Below are 16,726 nucleotides of genomic sequence, written 5' to 3' on the forward strand. Positions count from 1 at the left end.
TATATATATATATATATATATATACACACACACACACACACACACAGACACACATAAACAAATGCAGGCAGTCAGAACTGCACTACAGTACAGAGCTTTCCGAAGATAGCCGAGTGTTAGTCGAAGCCTCTGCGAACACCTCCGATTCGACGAACTCTCCCGAAATTTTGGCCGAATATTTCCGATCTCCCTCCGAGGGTCAAGTCGGACGACCCCGAAAACAGCCGAGCGCGTTTCCGGAACCAACCCTCCGAAGGCTTTTCCCGAAGGTTTCCGATCCTCCCCGAGCGCCAGCACTACCGGTTCCGGAGTTTGACGAGTGTTTCCGAAGCTGCGCAGTAGCGGCGGAGTGGCTGGGGCGCCCGCAGAGAGACGAGTGTTTCCGTTGCCGGGCTGAGCCGCCGCTGCCGCACATAGAGGGGTCGGGGGAGCGCCGGCTGTACGTGTAGGAGCCGGGAGGACAGGGACGGAGGGAGGCCGGGAGGAGGAGGAGGAGCTGCCCCCTCTGTACAGGGAGAGAGCCGGAGAGACCCGCGGGGGGAATCCAGCACGATGATCAAACTGTTCTCCTTGAAGCAGCAGAAGAAGGAGGAGGAATCCGCCGGCGGCACCAAAGGCACTAGCAAGAAGGCCTCCGCCGCCCAGCTCCGCATCCAGAAAGGTGAGCAGCCGGGCCTGGTGCAGTACACAGGGCGGGCACTGGGGGGCGCTGCTGAGGATACATTTCCCCCTCTGTATAGGGAGAGATCCCCACCCCCTTCTCCTACATCACAGGGGCACTACAAGCCCCAGCATGGCTGAGCAGGGGGGCTGCTGGGACTTGTAGTTCTTCACAGCTGGCTGCCCACAATGGGATTACATTGAAGTTCCTGCTACTGCTGGGGGGAGGGGCACCTCATGGTATGGTCAGCTGGGCCTTGTAGTTCCCATGGGACAGCCAGGACCTGCAGGCAAGTATTAGTGGCCACCATATTAAAGAATGTTGCTGGGGGGGGGGCAGTCATATCCTATATAGGTAGGATGGGAGATCATCCCTGCACCCCATACCTTTCTCTGAATCCGAGCCAACCAGTCATGGCGAGTCTTGCCACCTCAGATGTTTTGGAACTACATTTCCCATGATGCTCAGGCACTCTGCAGTGTAGTTGAGCATCATGGGAAATGTAGTTCCAAAACATCTGGGATGCCAAGGTTCTCCATCACTGCCCTAGGTTGCAGTTAGAACTTGTAATTCCCTAACAATTGGTAGGCGGTTGGACGTGCAGAATTTTGAACAATAGGGGGTAAGTGTGGTGATCAGCTTCCTACAGCATTCACAAAGGTTCTGCTGCAGTATGGAGGGTGGCCCCCAGGGGCAGTGCTGTGGTGGCCACCTCCTTCTGCAGTATAGTGGATGTCCACCATTTGGCGCTGTGGTGTCCTTACCCTGCTGCAGCACAAAGGATGGCCACTAGGGACTTTAGAATCCCCACCTTGCTGCATTATAGAGGATAGCCACTAGGGGATGCGGTGGTAAACACACCCAACTTCAATATCTAGAATGCCCACTGGGGGGGGGGGCGCTGCAGCAGCCCCACTCTGCCGCACTACAAAGGATAATCGCTAAGGGGTGCTGTGGTATTGCACCCAGTTGCAGTAGAGAGTGGCCACTAGGAGTGCCATAGTGGCCACAGCTCGCTGCATTACAGAGGATGGACACTAGGAGTGCTGTAGTGGTCACACCTCGCTGCATTACAGAGGGGGGCCACTAGGAGTGCTGTAGTGGCCACACCTCGCTGCATTACAGAGGGGGGCCACTAGGAGTGCTGTAGTGCCCCCCCCTGCATTACAGAGGATGGCCACTAGGAGTACCATAGTAGCCACACCTTGCTGCATTATTGAGGATGGTCACTAGGAGTGCTGTAGTAGCCTCACCCATTAAGGAGCGCTGTGTTAATCCCACCGCAATATAGAGGGTAACCACTAGGGGTTGCTGTGGAGTTCTAACCCCACAGTATAGAGCAGTGATGGCGAGCCTTGGCACCCCAGATGTCTTGGAACTACATTTCCCATTATGCTCAACTACACTGCAGAATGGATGATCATCATGGGAAATGTAGTTACAAACCATCTGGGGTGCCAAGGTTCGCCATCACTGGTATAGAGGGTGACCATTGGGGTTTTTGTGGAAGCAATGCCCCACTGCAGTACAGAGATTGGCCAATAGGGGAGTACCATGGTAGCCACACCCTGCTGCGTTACAGAGATGACCATTAGGGGCGCTGTTGTAGCCATATCCCCCTGCAGTACAGTGGGTGGCCACTAGTAAAGTGCTGTGATAGCCACACCCTATTATATGGAGACAGGGTTGCATTTTTTGGGCAATAAGAAAACTCCCCTTCATGCTTATTGGGGGGAATCCAGTATGCCTGCTGCTGGGGCTTGTAGTTCTAAAGCTGGCTACCCAGAATAAAATGCTGGAAGCCACCATTCTTCTTGCGGCTTTTTGATAACTACAAGTCTGAGCAAGACCCAGATCTTGGGTCAGGGCGGAGTGAGAACACTGCCCCCTGTGATACTGACAGCTGTTGGTAGGGGGCACTGTGGCAACCATATTCTTCATCTTTTTTAAAGGGCTCGGCTCATTCTCCAGCTGATGTGATGAGGAATTCCCACCATGCCAGGGGTAAGTGTAGTCTAGTTGTAGTCCCCTGAGAGCTGGGAGACCACCACATTCCTACAAGTTGCAGCATGTCTGGCTAACCAGTTCCCCTTGGTTGCACAGAGTGCACTAGGCCAAGCTAGAAATCGGTTGACAAAATAGCTGGCAACTTGATCATTGTCAGGATGGCACACAGCATCGCGCCCAGAACGGTGAGAGCGGGACCTGCTGTGGTACAGTGTCTGTGGTCACTTTCCACCAGCAGGATTGGTGGCCCATTCGATTGGTAAAGTTCTCCAAAACAGAAGGGTGGTGCCATTTTCCAGCATGCCTTGGTAGTTCCCTCTGCTGGGTATTTCTCCAATAGCTGAATGGAAATGGGGGCTGAGGAGTGCCTCCCTGCAGGAAGAACGCGTATGCAGTAGATAGAATTCCCTGATAGTTCCTCCTGGTGGGACTTGTAGTTCTTGCTCCAGGCGGCAGAGTCTCCAATTTGGGACGGACTATCCCGACTCGCTCAGCATTGGAGTTCCTTGAAAGCCGGGCAATGGCTGCCAAGTGGGGCAGGAGACTGGCGGTGACCCAACTCCCTAAATAGGACTGGAGCTAGGAATTGTGTCCGATCCATTAATGGTAAACTTCCCTCTCCAATATACCCACCTGTATGACTCGGCAGAGTGTCGGGTGCGAGATGTGGTCCCACTGCCTAACTTCCAACACATAGGGACACATATATCCATCCAGATTCTCCTGTGCTGGGATTTGTAGTTCCACAAGAGTCTCAGTCTGGGTAGAGCATTCCTTAAAGTGGAAGCTTCATCCCTGAGTTTGGTCCATTTCACAATCCAAGCCTTCATCAGGAGGTGTGCCGTGCCCCCACCACCCGGCATTCCTGAGCAGCCAGTACTGAAGACACCACTTGTGTCCACCATGGGAGGGGAGTCACACTGGCCATACATACATGCATTCATTTCATATACAGTACCTTGCTTCTATAGGCATCAGTGTGCAAGAGGCCTCAACATAGAACTGAAGACAGCACCTTTTTTTCTTTTTCTTTTTTTTTTTTTTTTTAGTTTTAGATAGAGCGGAGAGGGATTAGAACCCCTGTCAGGTTTTTAGTACTGTTTGTGCCCTCATTAGGGAGAGTCACCCTCCACTATTTATCATATTGATCATATTTACCATTACCAGCAAAAGTGAAAGAAAATCTCAAGTTTTGGGTTTTTGCCAAAACAGGATTAGAGGGGAAATCTTTGACTGGAGACATTAGTTCTGGTGACCCTTGTTTTGCAGGGATTTCATCTCACTTCCTGCTTTGGCTATGTGACAGGAAGTATAGGGAAATCTCTGTAATGGGACACCAGCATGATTTTCCTTGACTAAATTAATACTATATTAGTCTAAAAAATTACAACTAAAACAATTCGGATGACTAAAATACGAATAAAACTAAAATGGCATTTTAGTCAAGAGTATGACTAAAACTAAATTAAAATTTGATGTCAAAATTAACGCTGGTCTGTAGTGCATGTTCAAACCTTAAAGAGGAAGTAAACCCTGATGAGTTTACTTCCTCTTTCATTCCCTGCAAAGGCAAAGCATAATGGACTACTATGCATCGCCCGTTTTCAGGCAAATATCTCCTAAACTATATAGGTTTAGGAGATATTGCTTGGACTTACAGGTAAGCCTTAATCTAGGCTTACCTGTAGGTCAAAGTGGTTTGTAAGGGTTTACAACCACTTTAATACCATAAATAATATTAGATTTTCAACTCCAGCAATGAGTTTGGAAATTGTAGAGAAATGCTTAAATAACGCATTACAATTTAAAGTGGTTGTAAACCCTTACAAACCACTTTGACCTACAGGTAAGCCTAGATTAAAGCTTACCTGTAGGTCCAAGAAATATCCTAAACCTATACGGTTTAGGAGATATTTGCCTGAAGACAGGCACCGCTGTCTACGGCGCATTGCGCCGTAGACAGCGACGCGCAGGCGCACTGAGCGCAGCATTTCCAACAATGGATCTGCCGCGCGTGTCGGCTCCCGTGCGCATGCAAGATGGATGCGGCGGACTACAGGGGACATCGGCGACTTCGCTGGCTCCTGTGTCAGGTAAGTGACACATAATGGGCTACTATGCGATGCATAGTAGTCCATTATGCTTTGCCTTTGCAGGGAATGAAAGAGGAAGTAAACTCATCAGGGTTTAATTCCTCTTTAACTACACCCATTAGATTTTAGTCGACTAAAATGATTTCAGTTGACTAAAATATACCAGAGATTTAGTTGAAAACAAAAGAAAAAAAGGCGCCTCTAAGTGCAGAATTAAAACTTTTAATATCCCCAAGCAAGATTAAAAACACTTACAGAATCAAGTATAAGGCTGCATTCACACCTGAGCGTAGCGTTTTCAAGCAGAAAATTGCCTAAATTTACCACGATTTGCCTCGATTTTGTGCAGGGCAAAAGGTCACCAATGTTAAAAGAAGAAAAACGCCCAAATCTGCTCAATTCGAGCGACAAAAAAGGGTCCGGAACTTGTTTGAGCTTCAGGCGTTCAGCTTCAGGCGACATGGAGTGGAGATGTGAACCATCTCCATTGAGAATAATAGATTTTTTCCCCCTCTAGCGTTTTGTAGCTTCAGGCTTCAAGCTACAAAACGCTCAGGTGTGAATGGGGTCTCAGAGGCATAACATGGATGTATGAAGCAGGTGATGCAGCATCAGAAGGTCCCAGTGTATCATCACGGCTTACCAGGGATAACGATATGCAGCAGCAGAAGGTCCCAGGATAACCAGCAGGTGAATACCCCAGGCTCTGGGAACACTGGTGAAGCAATCGCACCGTCTGAGTCAGCGTGGAGCATGAATCCCGGAAATGACGTCAGCGGAGGGAACGACAACCAGCATCGTTATCCCTGGAAAGCTGTGATGATCCACTGGGACCTCCTGATGCCGCATCACCTGCTTCATACATTCATGGTTATGCCTCTTCTTATCCTTGATTCTGTAAGTGTTTTTAATCTTGTTTGGGGATATTAAAAGTTTTAATTCTGCACTTGGAGGCGCATTTTTTCTTTTATTTGTTTTCTATTAGAGATTGCTCCCCTCTTTGAGTGCAGCCCTAAATGTTTGAAGACCACTTCATCCATCCAATGCCTGGTCCTGAAAATCTGAGTGCCCTTGACATACGTTTTATCAGAGATTTAGTTGACTAAATACAACTAAAACAATTTCAGAAGACTAAAATGGCATTTTAGTCAAAAGACTAACACTAAGCTTGGGTTCACATTAATGTGATTTGAAATACCAAATCGGTGGCAATTGCTGGAAATGGCAGTGTCCGAATCGGTGCGACGCCACACCGATTCCCAAAAGTAGTTTCTGTACTACTTTTGGCAAATTGAGGGTGCGATTTTCCATTATCTATGCAGAAACCCGCACAGATGTCTCTGAAATCGCCCCCAATGTCAGGACTGACATGCAGGAATGAAACCCAGCAAGTTAGCACCATTTCATTCCTGCAGTCAGTGTGAAGCTGGGCTAAAACTAATTCGAAATTTGATGCCAAAATTAACACTGTGGGACACAAATGGTAAAAACCAACCAGACGGGTTATAACCTTCCCTTACTCTCCAAAATAGAAAAAAAAACTTTTGCTTTTAAAGTTGTTCTAAAGTCACAAGTTTTTTTTTTTTATCTTATTGAATTCTATGTATTCGAATAAAAAGTTTCAGTGTGCAGCAGCCCCCCTAATACTTACCAGAGCTCCTGCTTGATCTAGAGATGTTGCAGGAGGGCCACAAAGGCCGGGGACTCTCTCTCTCTCCTGATTGGCTGAGACACAGCAGCAGGCACCATTGGCTCCAGCTGCTGTCAATCAAAGTCAGTGAGCCAATGAGAGGGGGTGGGGCCAAGGCCGAGCCACGCCTACATGTCTGAATGGACACACAGGGCAGTGGTTCGGGTGCCCCCATAGCAAGCTGCTTGCTGTGGGGGCACTTGACTGGAGAGGAGGGGCCAAAAGCACCAGCAAAGGACCCAAGAAGAGGAGGGTCCAGGCTGCTTTGTGCAAACCCACTGCACATAGGAGGTAAGTATAACATGTTTTTATTATTTTTAACAAAAAAAAAAAGACTTTAATATCACTTAAGTTTTACAGTAACAGTCCTATTGGTCTACTTTCCCACAATTGAATTTCCTGTTGAGAATGATCAAAAAGTGTATTTTCAATACATAGTAGAATTGCTCATACTATTTATACTATTATCTGTTTCTGTGAAGGATCGTTCCATCAGATCATTAAAGTGGTATAAAGTCATTTCAGTGATTTTTACCTACAGGTAACTTATAATAAAGCTTAGCTGTAGATAAAATGAATATCTCCATGGAGCAGCATCGGGTAACGTCAGCGGCGCATGCGCTCTGAAGGAATAGCATATACATGCCGTTCCTTCAGAGGTCTGTGTCGTAAACGGTGACTGCGTGTGCATATGTGGGAGTGACGTCATCGCGGCTCGGCCAGTCAGATAGCCATAGTCCCTGAACCCAGATGGAAGACCGGGTGAAGATGGAAGCAGTAACCGCGCGATGCTGGAGGACTTTGTTTTCAAGGTAAGTTTTTCATAATGTGCTAGTATGCGATGTATACTAGCACATTATGACATTGCCTTGCAGGAGAATTTTTTTTCCTTTTACAAAGTTTACTACTGCTTTAACTGTATGGCCATCATAAGGCCTCATTTATGCTAGCAGTGTTCTCTGAAGAGTGATCCACATTCATATCACTCTTCAATTATTTTTACCTCACCATGGCTATAACGCTGCCGTGCGTATGCCTCCATCAGCTCACTGTTGTAAGAATTGTAGATAGTGTTTGTGGGCTGTCGGAAAGGGTAAAAACAAGACACAACCGCCTGTTTTCAACGCCTGCATGTGACCAAGGCCTGTGTTCACAAGCGTTGAATTTAAAGCCGCCATTAATCCCTTTATGCCCTAGTAACCCGTGTGCATCGGCAAAAAGCTGGGCTGTAACGCCCACATGGCAAAACATAAGTGTTGCTGGGCGGGCAATGTTTTTGTGCTAGGAGTGCGTTCCCATGAAAAACACTGTGCTTCTGGGAACGGCTCTCGGACCTGAATAAACTTTAGAAACTGGGTCCCATGTGACCACTGTGACAGCCAATCACTGTGGCCATATTTCTGCCGCTTCCCGCCCCCTGGGCATTAGAAACGTTTAAAGGGCGTGCCAGGGTGGACAGGAAGGGGTTAATGCTAGTTTTGGACTGTTCACCTAGCAGGAGTCTGTAGGACAGGATAGCAATTGTATGTTCGGGAAGCCAATGTAACTCCTCCAGTGTTACAAACTTTAAAAGGGCTCACACTGGTGGGTATGGCCAGAGTGAAAAATAAAAAGTTGGTTTCAGAAGAAGACTTACCTCTCTGGCAGGTGCTCACTTCTTTCCTGCAGAGCTCTGGTCTCCTGAAGTCTTTCCTAGCTTCCGACCCTTCCAGATGTGTTGCATGCCCGCATTCTCCACCACTCACTGTGGTTCTATCTTCTACCGATACAGTAGTGCTGGAGGGGGTACCAGGCACCTAGCATTTCTAGTAAGTGTCAGCAGCTGACGGTTTTAGCATGACAAGAAAGCAAAGTAAGCCTGCTTAAGATGTAAGTACACATAAAAATAGTAGGGGTGCTGAAATTAATCAACGCATCACAATTTGGGTGTCCCCGATGCAGCATCGATGCATACGGCCAGAAAATTCATTGCCAGGTGACGTCCCTCCCAGGAGAGCACTTCGGGCGTATTGGTAAAATTACTGTGTTTTAATAAATCTCGTGTTACAATGAATGAAGTGCCCCGCTGTATGTGGTGTTAAAAAAAAAAATGGAACTTCATACCGAATTTCCCAGTACAATACATGTGACTGCCGTGCCCGGCCCGCCTCTCTCCTCTCATCAGTCCTGACGTCAGCGGGGAATTCTCAGCCCCGCCCGCCTCTCTTCTGATCTGATAGCTATTAGCTACAGTCAGCGGGCGGGGCTGAGAATTCCCCACTGACGTCGGGACTCAGGAGAGACATGAGGTTGGCCGAGCAGTCACATGAGTGGCATGTATTGTACTGTGAAAGTCGGTATAAAGTTCCATGTTTTGTTTTAAAAAGCGAGGCACTTCCTTCATTGTAACACGGGATTTATTAAAACCGTTATTTTAACAACGGGAATGCCAGGGTACTGTCTGTCAGTGGTGGTGGCCCATGCATTGTGGGGGGGGGGGGGGGTTAGTGAAGTGATGGCTGCGTTTGATGGGCACAAGTGGCTACATGTGATGGGCACAAGTGGATGCATTTGACAGGCACAGTGAGGCTGCAGTTGATAGGGAAGGTTCAGTATTTGTCAGTTTGTTTGCGCGCACCCCCCCCCCCCCCTTAAAATTTTGAGCACACGAAGGCAGAGATGGGCTGGATTGCATATAGATGAGAAAGCTCAGTGCTAGGAGTCAGTCTTTACTGCAGTGCACATGTGCTTACAAGAGGAGTGAGCAGAAGGATGACTCCTCAGTATGCTGCTGCTCCTTCACTGGTTGAGGGTGTGTTCTAGATCAAGCTAAGTTGCCGCTGTGGAGGTCCCAGCCTGGGCAGGGGTAGCCAGATCACAAAACGGGCTGAACTGAATCACAACCGTTGGTCTGGTTGTACATTTCACGTGTGTTTTTAGAAGAATTTCAGACCATAGTGAGAATATTTACCTTTCAGAATATATAAAGCCAGAGAGTTTTGAGTTTTTTGCTCATGTCACTACATGAGAGAAGGGGGAAAAAAAAGCAGCAGGTCTGTCTTAGTGCCTAAAGAAAGACCTGTCCTTGTTGACCATGGCGGCCAATCAGATGCTCCAATTCCCTCTGATGCAGCAGGAGGGAGAATGGACGGTGGAGCCTGGTTGTAGTGGGCAGCAAGAAGAGATCTATCTTCAGACACTTTGAACACATCCGCCACTCTGTCCTGAGAAACGGAATGGATTTTGCTGCACTGACGCCGCTGCTGATTGTTTTGCAGATATCAATGAGCTGAACTTGCCGAAGACGTGCGAAATAGAGTTCTCCGACCATGACGACCTTCTTAATTTCAAGCTAGTCATCTGTCCTGATGAGGTAGGTGTCTGAGGATCAAGATCTCACACAGGATGGCCACTGACAATAAGGTAGAACTCCGCTCCTCTCACCCTCCCCTCTGTGGCGCCAGCATTCCCCCCCCCCCAAAAAAAAACGACATGCCAAATGTGGTATGTCAGCGGGTCACGGTTTCTTAAAGTGGAAGTCCCATTTTTGGGTGGAACTCTGCTTTAAGGATCCTCGCCAGCCTTTAGTGGATTCCCTACAGCAGTGGTCTCCAAATTGTGGCCCAGGGGCAAAGTGCCGTTCAGCCCTTGAGTTGTTCTTTCCACTGATGGCAATAATGGGGCATGATTCCTTCCACTGACATAAACTATGGGGCGATATTCCTGCCACCGACCTCAATGATGAGGCACTATAGCTGCCACTGACACCAACAATGGGGTGCTTTGTTTGTCTATTTCTGCCACTGACACCAATTATTTATCTCCCTAGTACCAAAGATGGGGCATTGTTTACTTCCACTATACACAATCCAGCCCCCCTAAAGTTTGAAGGACAGTAGACTGGCCCTTTGTTTAGAACATTTGGAGACCCCACTCTGCAGGAATATATGGAGGATACTGAAAATTGGCAGTACAGCCCCCAGCAACCTCTTATGTGTCACTGAGACGGGAAGTAAGCAGGAATTCTCCCTAGAGAGACACAGCTGACATAGGATCCAACCCTTCCCATTTCTATTGAAAAAAAAAAATGGGGTTCTTAGTTTACAGACATGCCATGTACAGATTTCCCTTTAAAAAAAATAAAAATAAAAAAAACAACAAAATTATTCAGCAATCAATTTGCATTAACCCTGAACTTTTTATTTATTTTTTCAAATGTACCTTATATGCTTATCCCTTTCCCGCCGAGCGTACGCACATCTGCGTACTCGGCTTCCGGGGGTTATACCGGGATGATGCCCGCACCTGCAGGCATCATCCCGGTACCGATTTTTACAGCAGGCGATTGGCTATCCAGGCATAACAACCGATGCGGCTAAAAGCCGCTCGGCTGTTATGCCGGAGGAGCGGGAGGGGACGCCCCCCCCTCCCGCCGCCTCTCGCCGCTGTTACCGGTGCTCCCGCTCGATCGGGAGCACCGATTAAAGATCCGTCGGCTCTGGCTGCTGGGGAGGAACTGGAACGAAGCCGTAATCGGCTTCGTTCCAGTCTCCTCATCGTAAACACGGAAGCGACGTCATGACGTCACTTCCCGTTTACTCGGCTGCCAATGGCGCCGGTTTTAAAAAAATATCCGGTATTCAGAATCGCCGTTTTCGGCGATCTGAATACACTGAAGTGTAAAGGAGGGGTGGGGGGTCTTTTAGACCCCCGATCCCTCCATAAAGAGTACCTGTCACCACCTATTACTGTCACAAGGGATGTTTACATTCCTTGTGACAGCAATAAAAGTGATCAAATTTTTTTTTTTTTTTTTAAACAATTTAGTCATTTAAAAATAAATAAAATAAATAAAAAAATAAAAAAAAAATGTTCAAAGCGCCCGCCGTCCCCGCGAGCTCGCGAAGCAAAGAAAACGCATGCGGAAGTCGCGCCCGCGTACGTAAACGGTGTTCAAGTCACACATGTGAGGTATCGCCGCGATCGTCAGAGCGAGAGCAATAATTCTAGCAGTAGACCTCCTCTGTAACGCTAACCTGGTAACCGTAAAAAATGTTTAAAGCGTCGCCTATTGAGATTTTTAGGTACCGTACTTTGTCGTCAATCTACAAGTGCGCGCAATTATAAAGTGTGACATGTTTGGTATCTATTTACTCGGCGTAACATTATCTTTCACATTTCGCAAAAAAATTGGGCTAATTTTACTGTTTTGTTTTTTTTTTATTCATGAAAGTGTCCCTTTTCCCAAAAAGTTGCGTTTAAAACACCACTGCGCAAATACCGTGTGACATAAAATATTGCAACAATCGCCGTTTTATTCTCTAGAGCCTCTGCTAAAAAAATATATATAATGTTTGGGGGTTCCAAGTAATTTTCTAGCAAAAAATATGGATTTTAACTTGTAAACACCAAATTCCAAAAATAGGCTTAGTCATGAAAGGGTTATCCTATTACAATGCATGGGGATTTCTTCTTTACGTGTTTGAGGCTGTGGGGGCTCGAGCCATTTCAGGCAAGTTAGAGGAAGGTCTCAGCGGTCATGCTCATCAATATTTCAACGGAAAGCAGACTGGGGGCCACCCTTCACAGAAAGGTTGGTCTCCAGTCTGGATGGTAACTTCTTTAAATGGTGTTGTCACCATCCTGACTTTAAAGCAATTTTGTCACTGTAAAGCCCACCCACGGACCACATTGGACTCATCTCCTTAGTGCTTCCCTACTGGGGAGTTTGAGTTCCTGAAACACGTTGTTTTTTCTTCTGACCTCTGTGAACAATAAAGTTCCTCTGGATTTCAGATTTGTGCCGTTCCGAGCATTTGTATGTTCTCCAGACTGAAATGCAAATGATGGGAAACGTTGAGGAAAGTAAAAACCTTCCCTTTTTGTGGTCAGTGCAAGGAATTATGCCCCATTGTTGGTGTCAATGGAAGCAATTGTGCCCCATTGTTGGTGTCAATGGAAGCAATTGTGCCCCATTGTTGGTGTCAATGGAAGCAATTGTGCCCCATTGTTGGTGTCAATGGAAGCAATTGTGCCCCATTGTTTGGTGTCAATGGAAGGAATTGTGCCCCATTGTTTGGTGTCAGTGGAAGGAATTGTGCCCCATTGGTGTCAGTGAGAGGAATTATGCCCCATTGTTTGGTGTCAGTGAGAGGAATTGTGCCCCATTGTTTGGTGTCAGTGAGAGGAATTGTGCCCCATTGTTTGGTGTCAGTGGAAGGAATTGTGCCCCATTGTTTGGTGTCAGTGGAAGGAATTGTGCCCCATTGTTTGGTGTCAGTGAGAGGAATTGTGCCCCATTGTTCGGTGTCAGTGAGAGGAATTGTGCCCCATTGTTCGGTGTCAGTGGAAGGAATTGTGCTCCATTTGGTGTCAGTGGAAGGAATTGTGCCCCATTGTTTGGTGTCAGTGGAAGGAATAATGCCTCAAGGGGCGTGTAAAGGCTGGCAAAAGGCCGCATTTGGCACCCACTAGTCTAGGGGGATCAGGAAAAGCACTTTTATGGTTCTTTAACACTTGCTGTCAGCAGGGTGGTAAAAACAAGACAGTGGAGCCACGTTTCTACTGCCCTGTTGCATTTGCTGGGCAGCACCACTGTTTGATGCAAACCATTCAAATGAACGGGGTCACACTGCAAATGTATGCAATGCATGTAGATGTCACATGGTAGTGTGTTTTTTATGGGGTAGTAAAGAGGCGGCATTTTGTCAAACGCCTCTGAAAAGAGGTCCATTGTGGATGGATTTTCAGAGGGGCAGCAAGGGCTGCTGCATGTGTAAGGCTCACTTACCTGATCCCCTGCTTCTGTAGGCTCCTCTGCACTACAAGACTTGCAGCTGTTTCCTCCCTATGCTCCGGCGGTCGGTTGCCATCTGAAATCATTAAGACTGATGCAGAGTCCATAGCCCTGCATTGGACATGAAACTCCAGCCCACTGCTGGAATGTAGGGGAACGCTGTCTGAGTAAAACAGCTTATTCCAGTCTCCTGGATATAAGTGAGCATTTAAGCTTTGCAGTGCGGGGGAAGAGGATTTTTACTTGTTTCTGGAGTTGGGCATTAAGCCAGACGTTTCAAACTTGGTAGGCGATGAGCAGGATCCGAGCCTTATCAAGGTTGCTGCTTTTTAGATTCATGCTTTAATTTTGATTCCTCCAGCAGCCGCACAGCCTGTTATTGCAGCGGCCGGGCGCTAATCCTTTAAGAGAAGCTGATTGTCTGTTTCTTGAACAGCAGAGGTAGAGCGGAGTGTTCCTTGTGTTACTATGGTGACCTGATCGAGGAACTCGATGTTTTCTCTCTGGTACCCATCCAGAAAAAAAGGTGGAATGGCTGCAGAATTACTTCTATTGTTGTGCAGATTTTAGTTTGTGTTCGGCGGCGGTGAGCCACGTACAGCCCGCCAGCTCGCCTTATCTGCAGAAACATTAGGCAGCGCCGGGAGAAATGAGCTTTCATTCGGCTGCAAAGGATGAAACATTCACAACATGAAATTGTCATCTTCCCGCCTGCAGTGTTCCGATTTGTAAGCCAGAAACGTTTTCCTATCAGTATAGACAGTGTGGGGGGGCAACCCTAACCCAAGAGTGTATTAACTGGGGGCACGACTCCTGGAGCTGACAGAGTAGATGTAATGGAAATTATTACTACAGTGTTCTCAAAAATATAAAGGTAAAACGACATTTAAAATAATACGAACAAAAAAATTGAATATAGCAAAAATATAACTTAAAGGGGATCTTCACTGCATTTGAGCACCACAAACACTAATGTATTTTTTTATTATTCAAACAAACTCCCCCATCCAGCCATGTCTCCAGCCTTTATTTTGGTAAGCAATCTATTTGAAAAACCCCCACAAATTGCCTTTTTTGTAGACATCACAAGGGGGATGTCATTTTTTTGCTACAATTTATTTTTTATTTTTATTTTTTGGTTAAAACGAGTTTAAACGGGGTGCACTAAATACAGCTCATACAGGGCATAATGTACAAATGTGGAGGATAAGGAAAGTAAAGGGTCAAAGTAGTTGTAAGGACTCATAGACTGCATGAAGGTATAAAACCTTCTGTGTGCAGCATGCCCCCTAATACTTGCTTGAGGTCCCTCTGGATCCAGCGATGTGCATGAGAGTAGCCGCTCTCCTTCTCTCTTCCTCCTCATTGGCTGAGAAAACAGTGAGAGCCTTTGACTGTCAATCACAGCTAGTGAGCCAATAAGGAGCGAGAGCCTGGGGCAGGGCCGAGCCACTTTTTGTTTGTGAATGGACATAGCAGTGGCTTGGGAGGCTCCATAGCAAGTTGTTTGCTATGGGGGCACACGGCCGGAGGTGGCGCCTGGAGCGCTGGCAGGAGGAGTTTTGAGGCTGTTCTGTGCAATACCAATGCACAGAACAGTTAAGTATAACATGCTTGCTTAAAAAAAAAAAATCTGCCTTTTTAAAGTGGCTGTAAACCCTCACCTTTTAGGAAAGAAAAAAAAAAAAGAACCCATTCAGTTAAAAATGAAAAGTCAAAACATTTGTGTATAGATAGAGTACATTCTAAATTAATTTGTTTCCCCTTTTTATAAGTGATCACAAAAATAACTAACAAGTTCTACTTGCCTGCTCTGTAATGTTTTTGCACAGAGCAATCTGAGTCCTCCTCTTCTTGGGTCCCTCTTTGGCACTCCTGGCCCCTCCCTCCTGTTGAGTGTCCCCATAGCAAGCAGCTTGCTATGGGGGGCACTTGAGCCGAGCCACAGCTCCATGTGTCCATTCAGAGACAGAGCGGTGGCCCCGCCCTGCTCCCTCTCTCTCCTTATTGGCTCGTTGACTTTGACAGCAGTGATCAATGGCACTTCGCTGTTGTCTCAGCCAATGAGGAGGGAGCGTCCCTGGCAGCCAAGTCTCTTGTGCAACATCGCTGGATAGAGATGGAGCTGCTGCACACAGAAGGCTTTTTATCTCAATGCACAGAATGCATTAAGATACAAAAAAACACCTGCCTTTACAATCGCCTTAAGCCAGCCATGGTTGGTTGGTTGTTTTTGTTTTTTTCTTCAGTCGGCTAAGCTGATTAAAAAAAAAACACAAATGGGTTCTCCCATCCAAAGATGTGAGGTGGATGGAAAAATCCTCCCTGTTGTGTTATTGTGACAGTGAGGACTCCTCTGCTGTCAGAATACACTGATCAGTGTTGCAGCCCATTGGCTGTATGCGCTAATCGAATTTAAAATTTTCCAACATTCCCGTTTGAGAGAAGCTGATCATTCGAATGACTCTCGAGCAGGAACGTCCATGGATGAATTGTAATTCGGCCTGCCCTCGCTGAACTGAAAGGGGTTGTAAAGTAAAATTTTTTATTTTTTTAAAATAACAAACATGTCATACTTACCTCCACTGTGCAGCTCGTTTTGCACAGAGTGGCCCCGAACCTGCTCTTCTGGGGTCCCTCGGCGGCTGTCTCAGCTTCCTCCCGCAGGTGCTTCTCACGTTAATGCGAGCTCCCTCGCATTGGTGAGAAGCACTGCGGGCGCGCTCCCGTGATACAGCCGGCGGCTGTAGCCGCTCGCTGTATCACAAGGCCCCGCCCCCCGGCGCGCTGCGTCATTGGATGTGATTGACAGCAGCGCGAGCCAATGGCTGCGCTGCTTTCAATCCATCCACTCCAGCCAATCAGCGGCCAGGCTGAGTGGCGAAGAGGACGGCGGGGGCGAGCGCGGGATTTTCGAGGGGTCAGGTAAGTAAAACGGGGGGACTGGGGGCGCCGGCAGTGTGAGATGTTTTTTCACCTTAATGCATAGAATGCATTAAGGTGAAAAAACATTTACCTTTACAACCCCTTGAACAATTCTAGATCCATCTATGGCGACCTACAAAGGGGACCTTCTTCAGATCCACTTTAGCGCCTTGAACTTCCTCCCCCTCCTCATTGTGAATCCCTGTTAGATTTATGTTATGGTGTGTATACTTTATATCCCCTTCACACATCCCAGCAAACTTCAGGAGGATGGACTATACAGCTGCCAGTGAGCGGAGCCAGTGCCTTCAGGAGCCACCCGTCAGAACCTGGAAGAGGCAGGCGCGTTCTTATTAGAAGAACCAAGATGGCAGTGTAGGGATCACCCAGACTGTGATCCCTGAGCAGCAGATTGCAAAGAGACAATCCTGGATTGGCTTGGGAGGTGAGTATAGGAATCAAGAACAACCCAGAAAAACAGATGAGGGTGGGGGAATTAAAGAGGTTGTAAATCCTTGTGTTTTTTCACCTTAATGCATTCTATTGCATTAAGGAGAAAAAACTTCTGTGACTGG

At 47.2% G+C, this 16,726-nt stretch overlaps 1 protein-coding gene across 1 annotated transcript in view; it reads left to right on the forward strand.

The window, feature by feature from the left end:
• The first annotated feature begins 312 nt into the window (after positions 1–312).
• Positions 313–16,726, forward strand: part of UBE2M (ubiquitin conjugating enzyme E2 M) — a 35,414-nt gene continuing 19,000 nt past the window's right edge. Inside the window, exons 1-2 of the mRNA XM_077457744.1 lie at positions 313–661; positions 9,709–9,803. Of these exons, the coding sequence (XP_077313870.1) occupies positions 553–661; positions 9,709–9,803 (204 nt within the window). The 5' untranslated portion in view covers positions 313–552. The remainder of the gene's footprint in view (positions 662–9,708; positions 9,804–16,726) is intronic.

Source organism: Lithobates pipiens, unplaced genomic scaffold (assembly GCF_037356315.1).
Source record: "Lithobates pipiens isolate NorthernLeopardFrog02 unplaced genomic scaffold, aLitPip1_a1.2 Scaffold_27, whole genome shotgun sequence".
Lineage (NCBI taxonomy): Eukaryota > Metazoa > Chordata > Amphibia > Anura > Ranidae > Lithobates > Lithobates pipiens.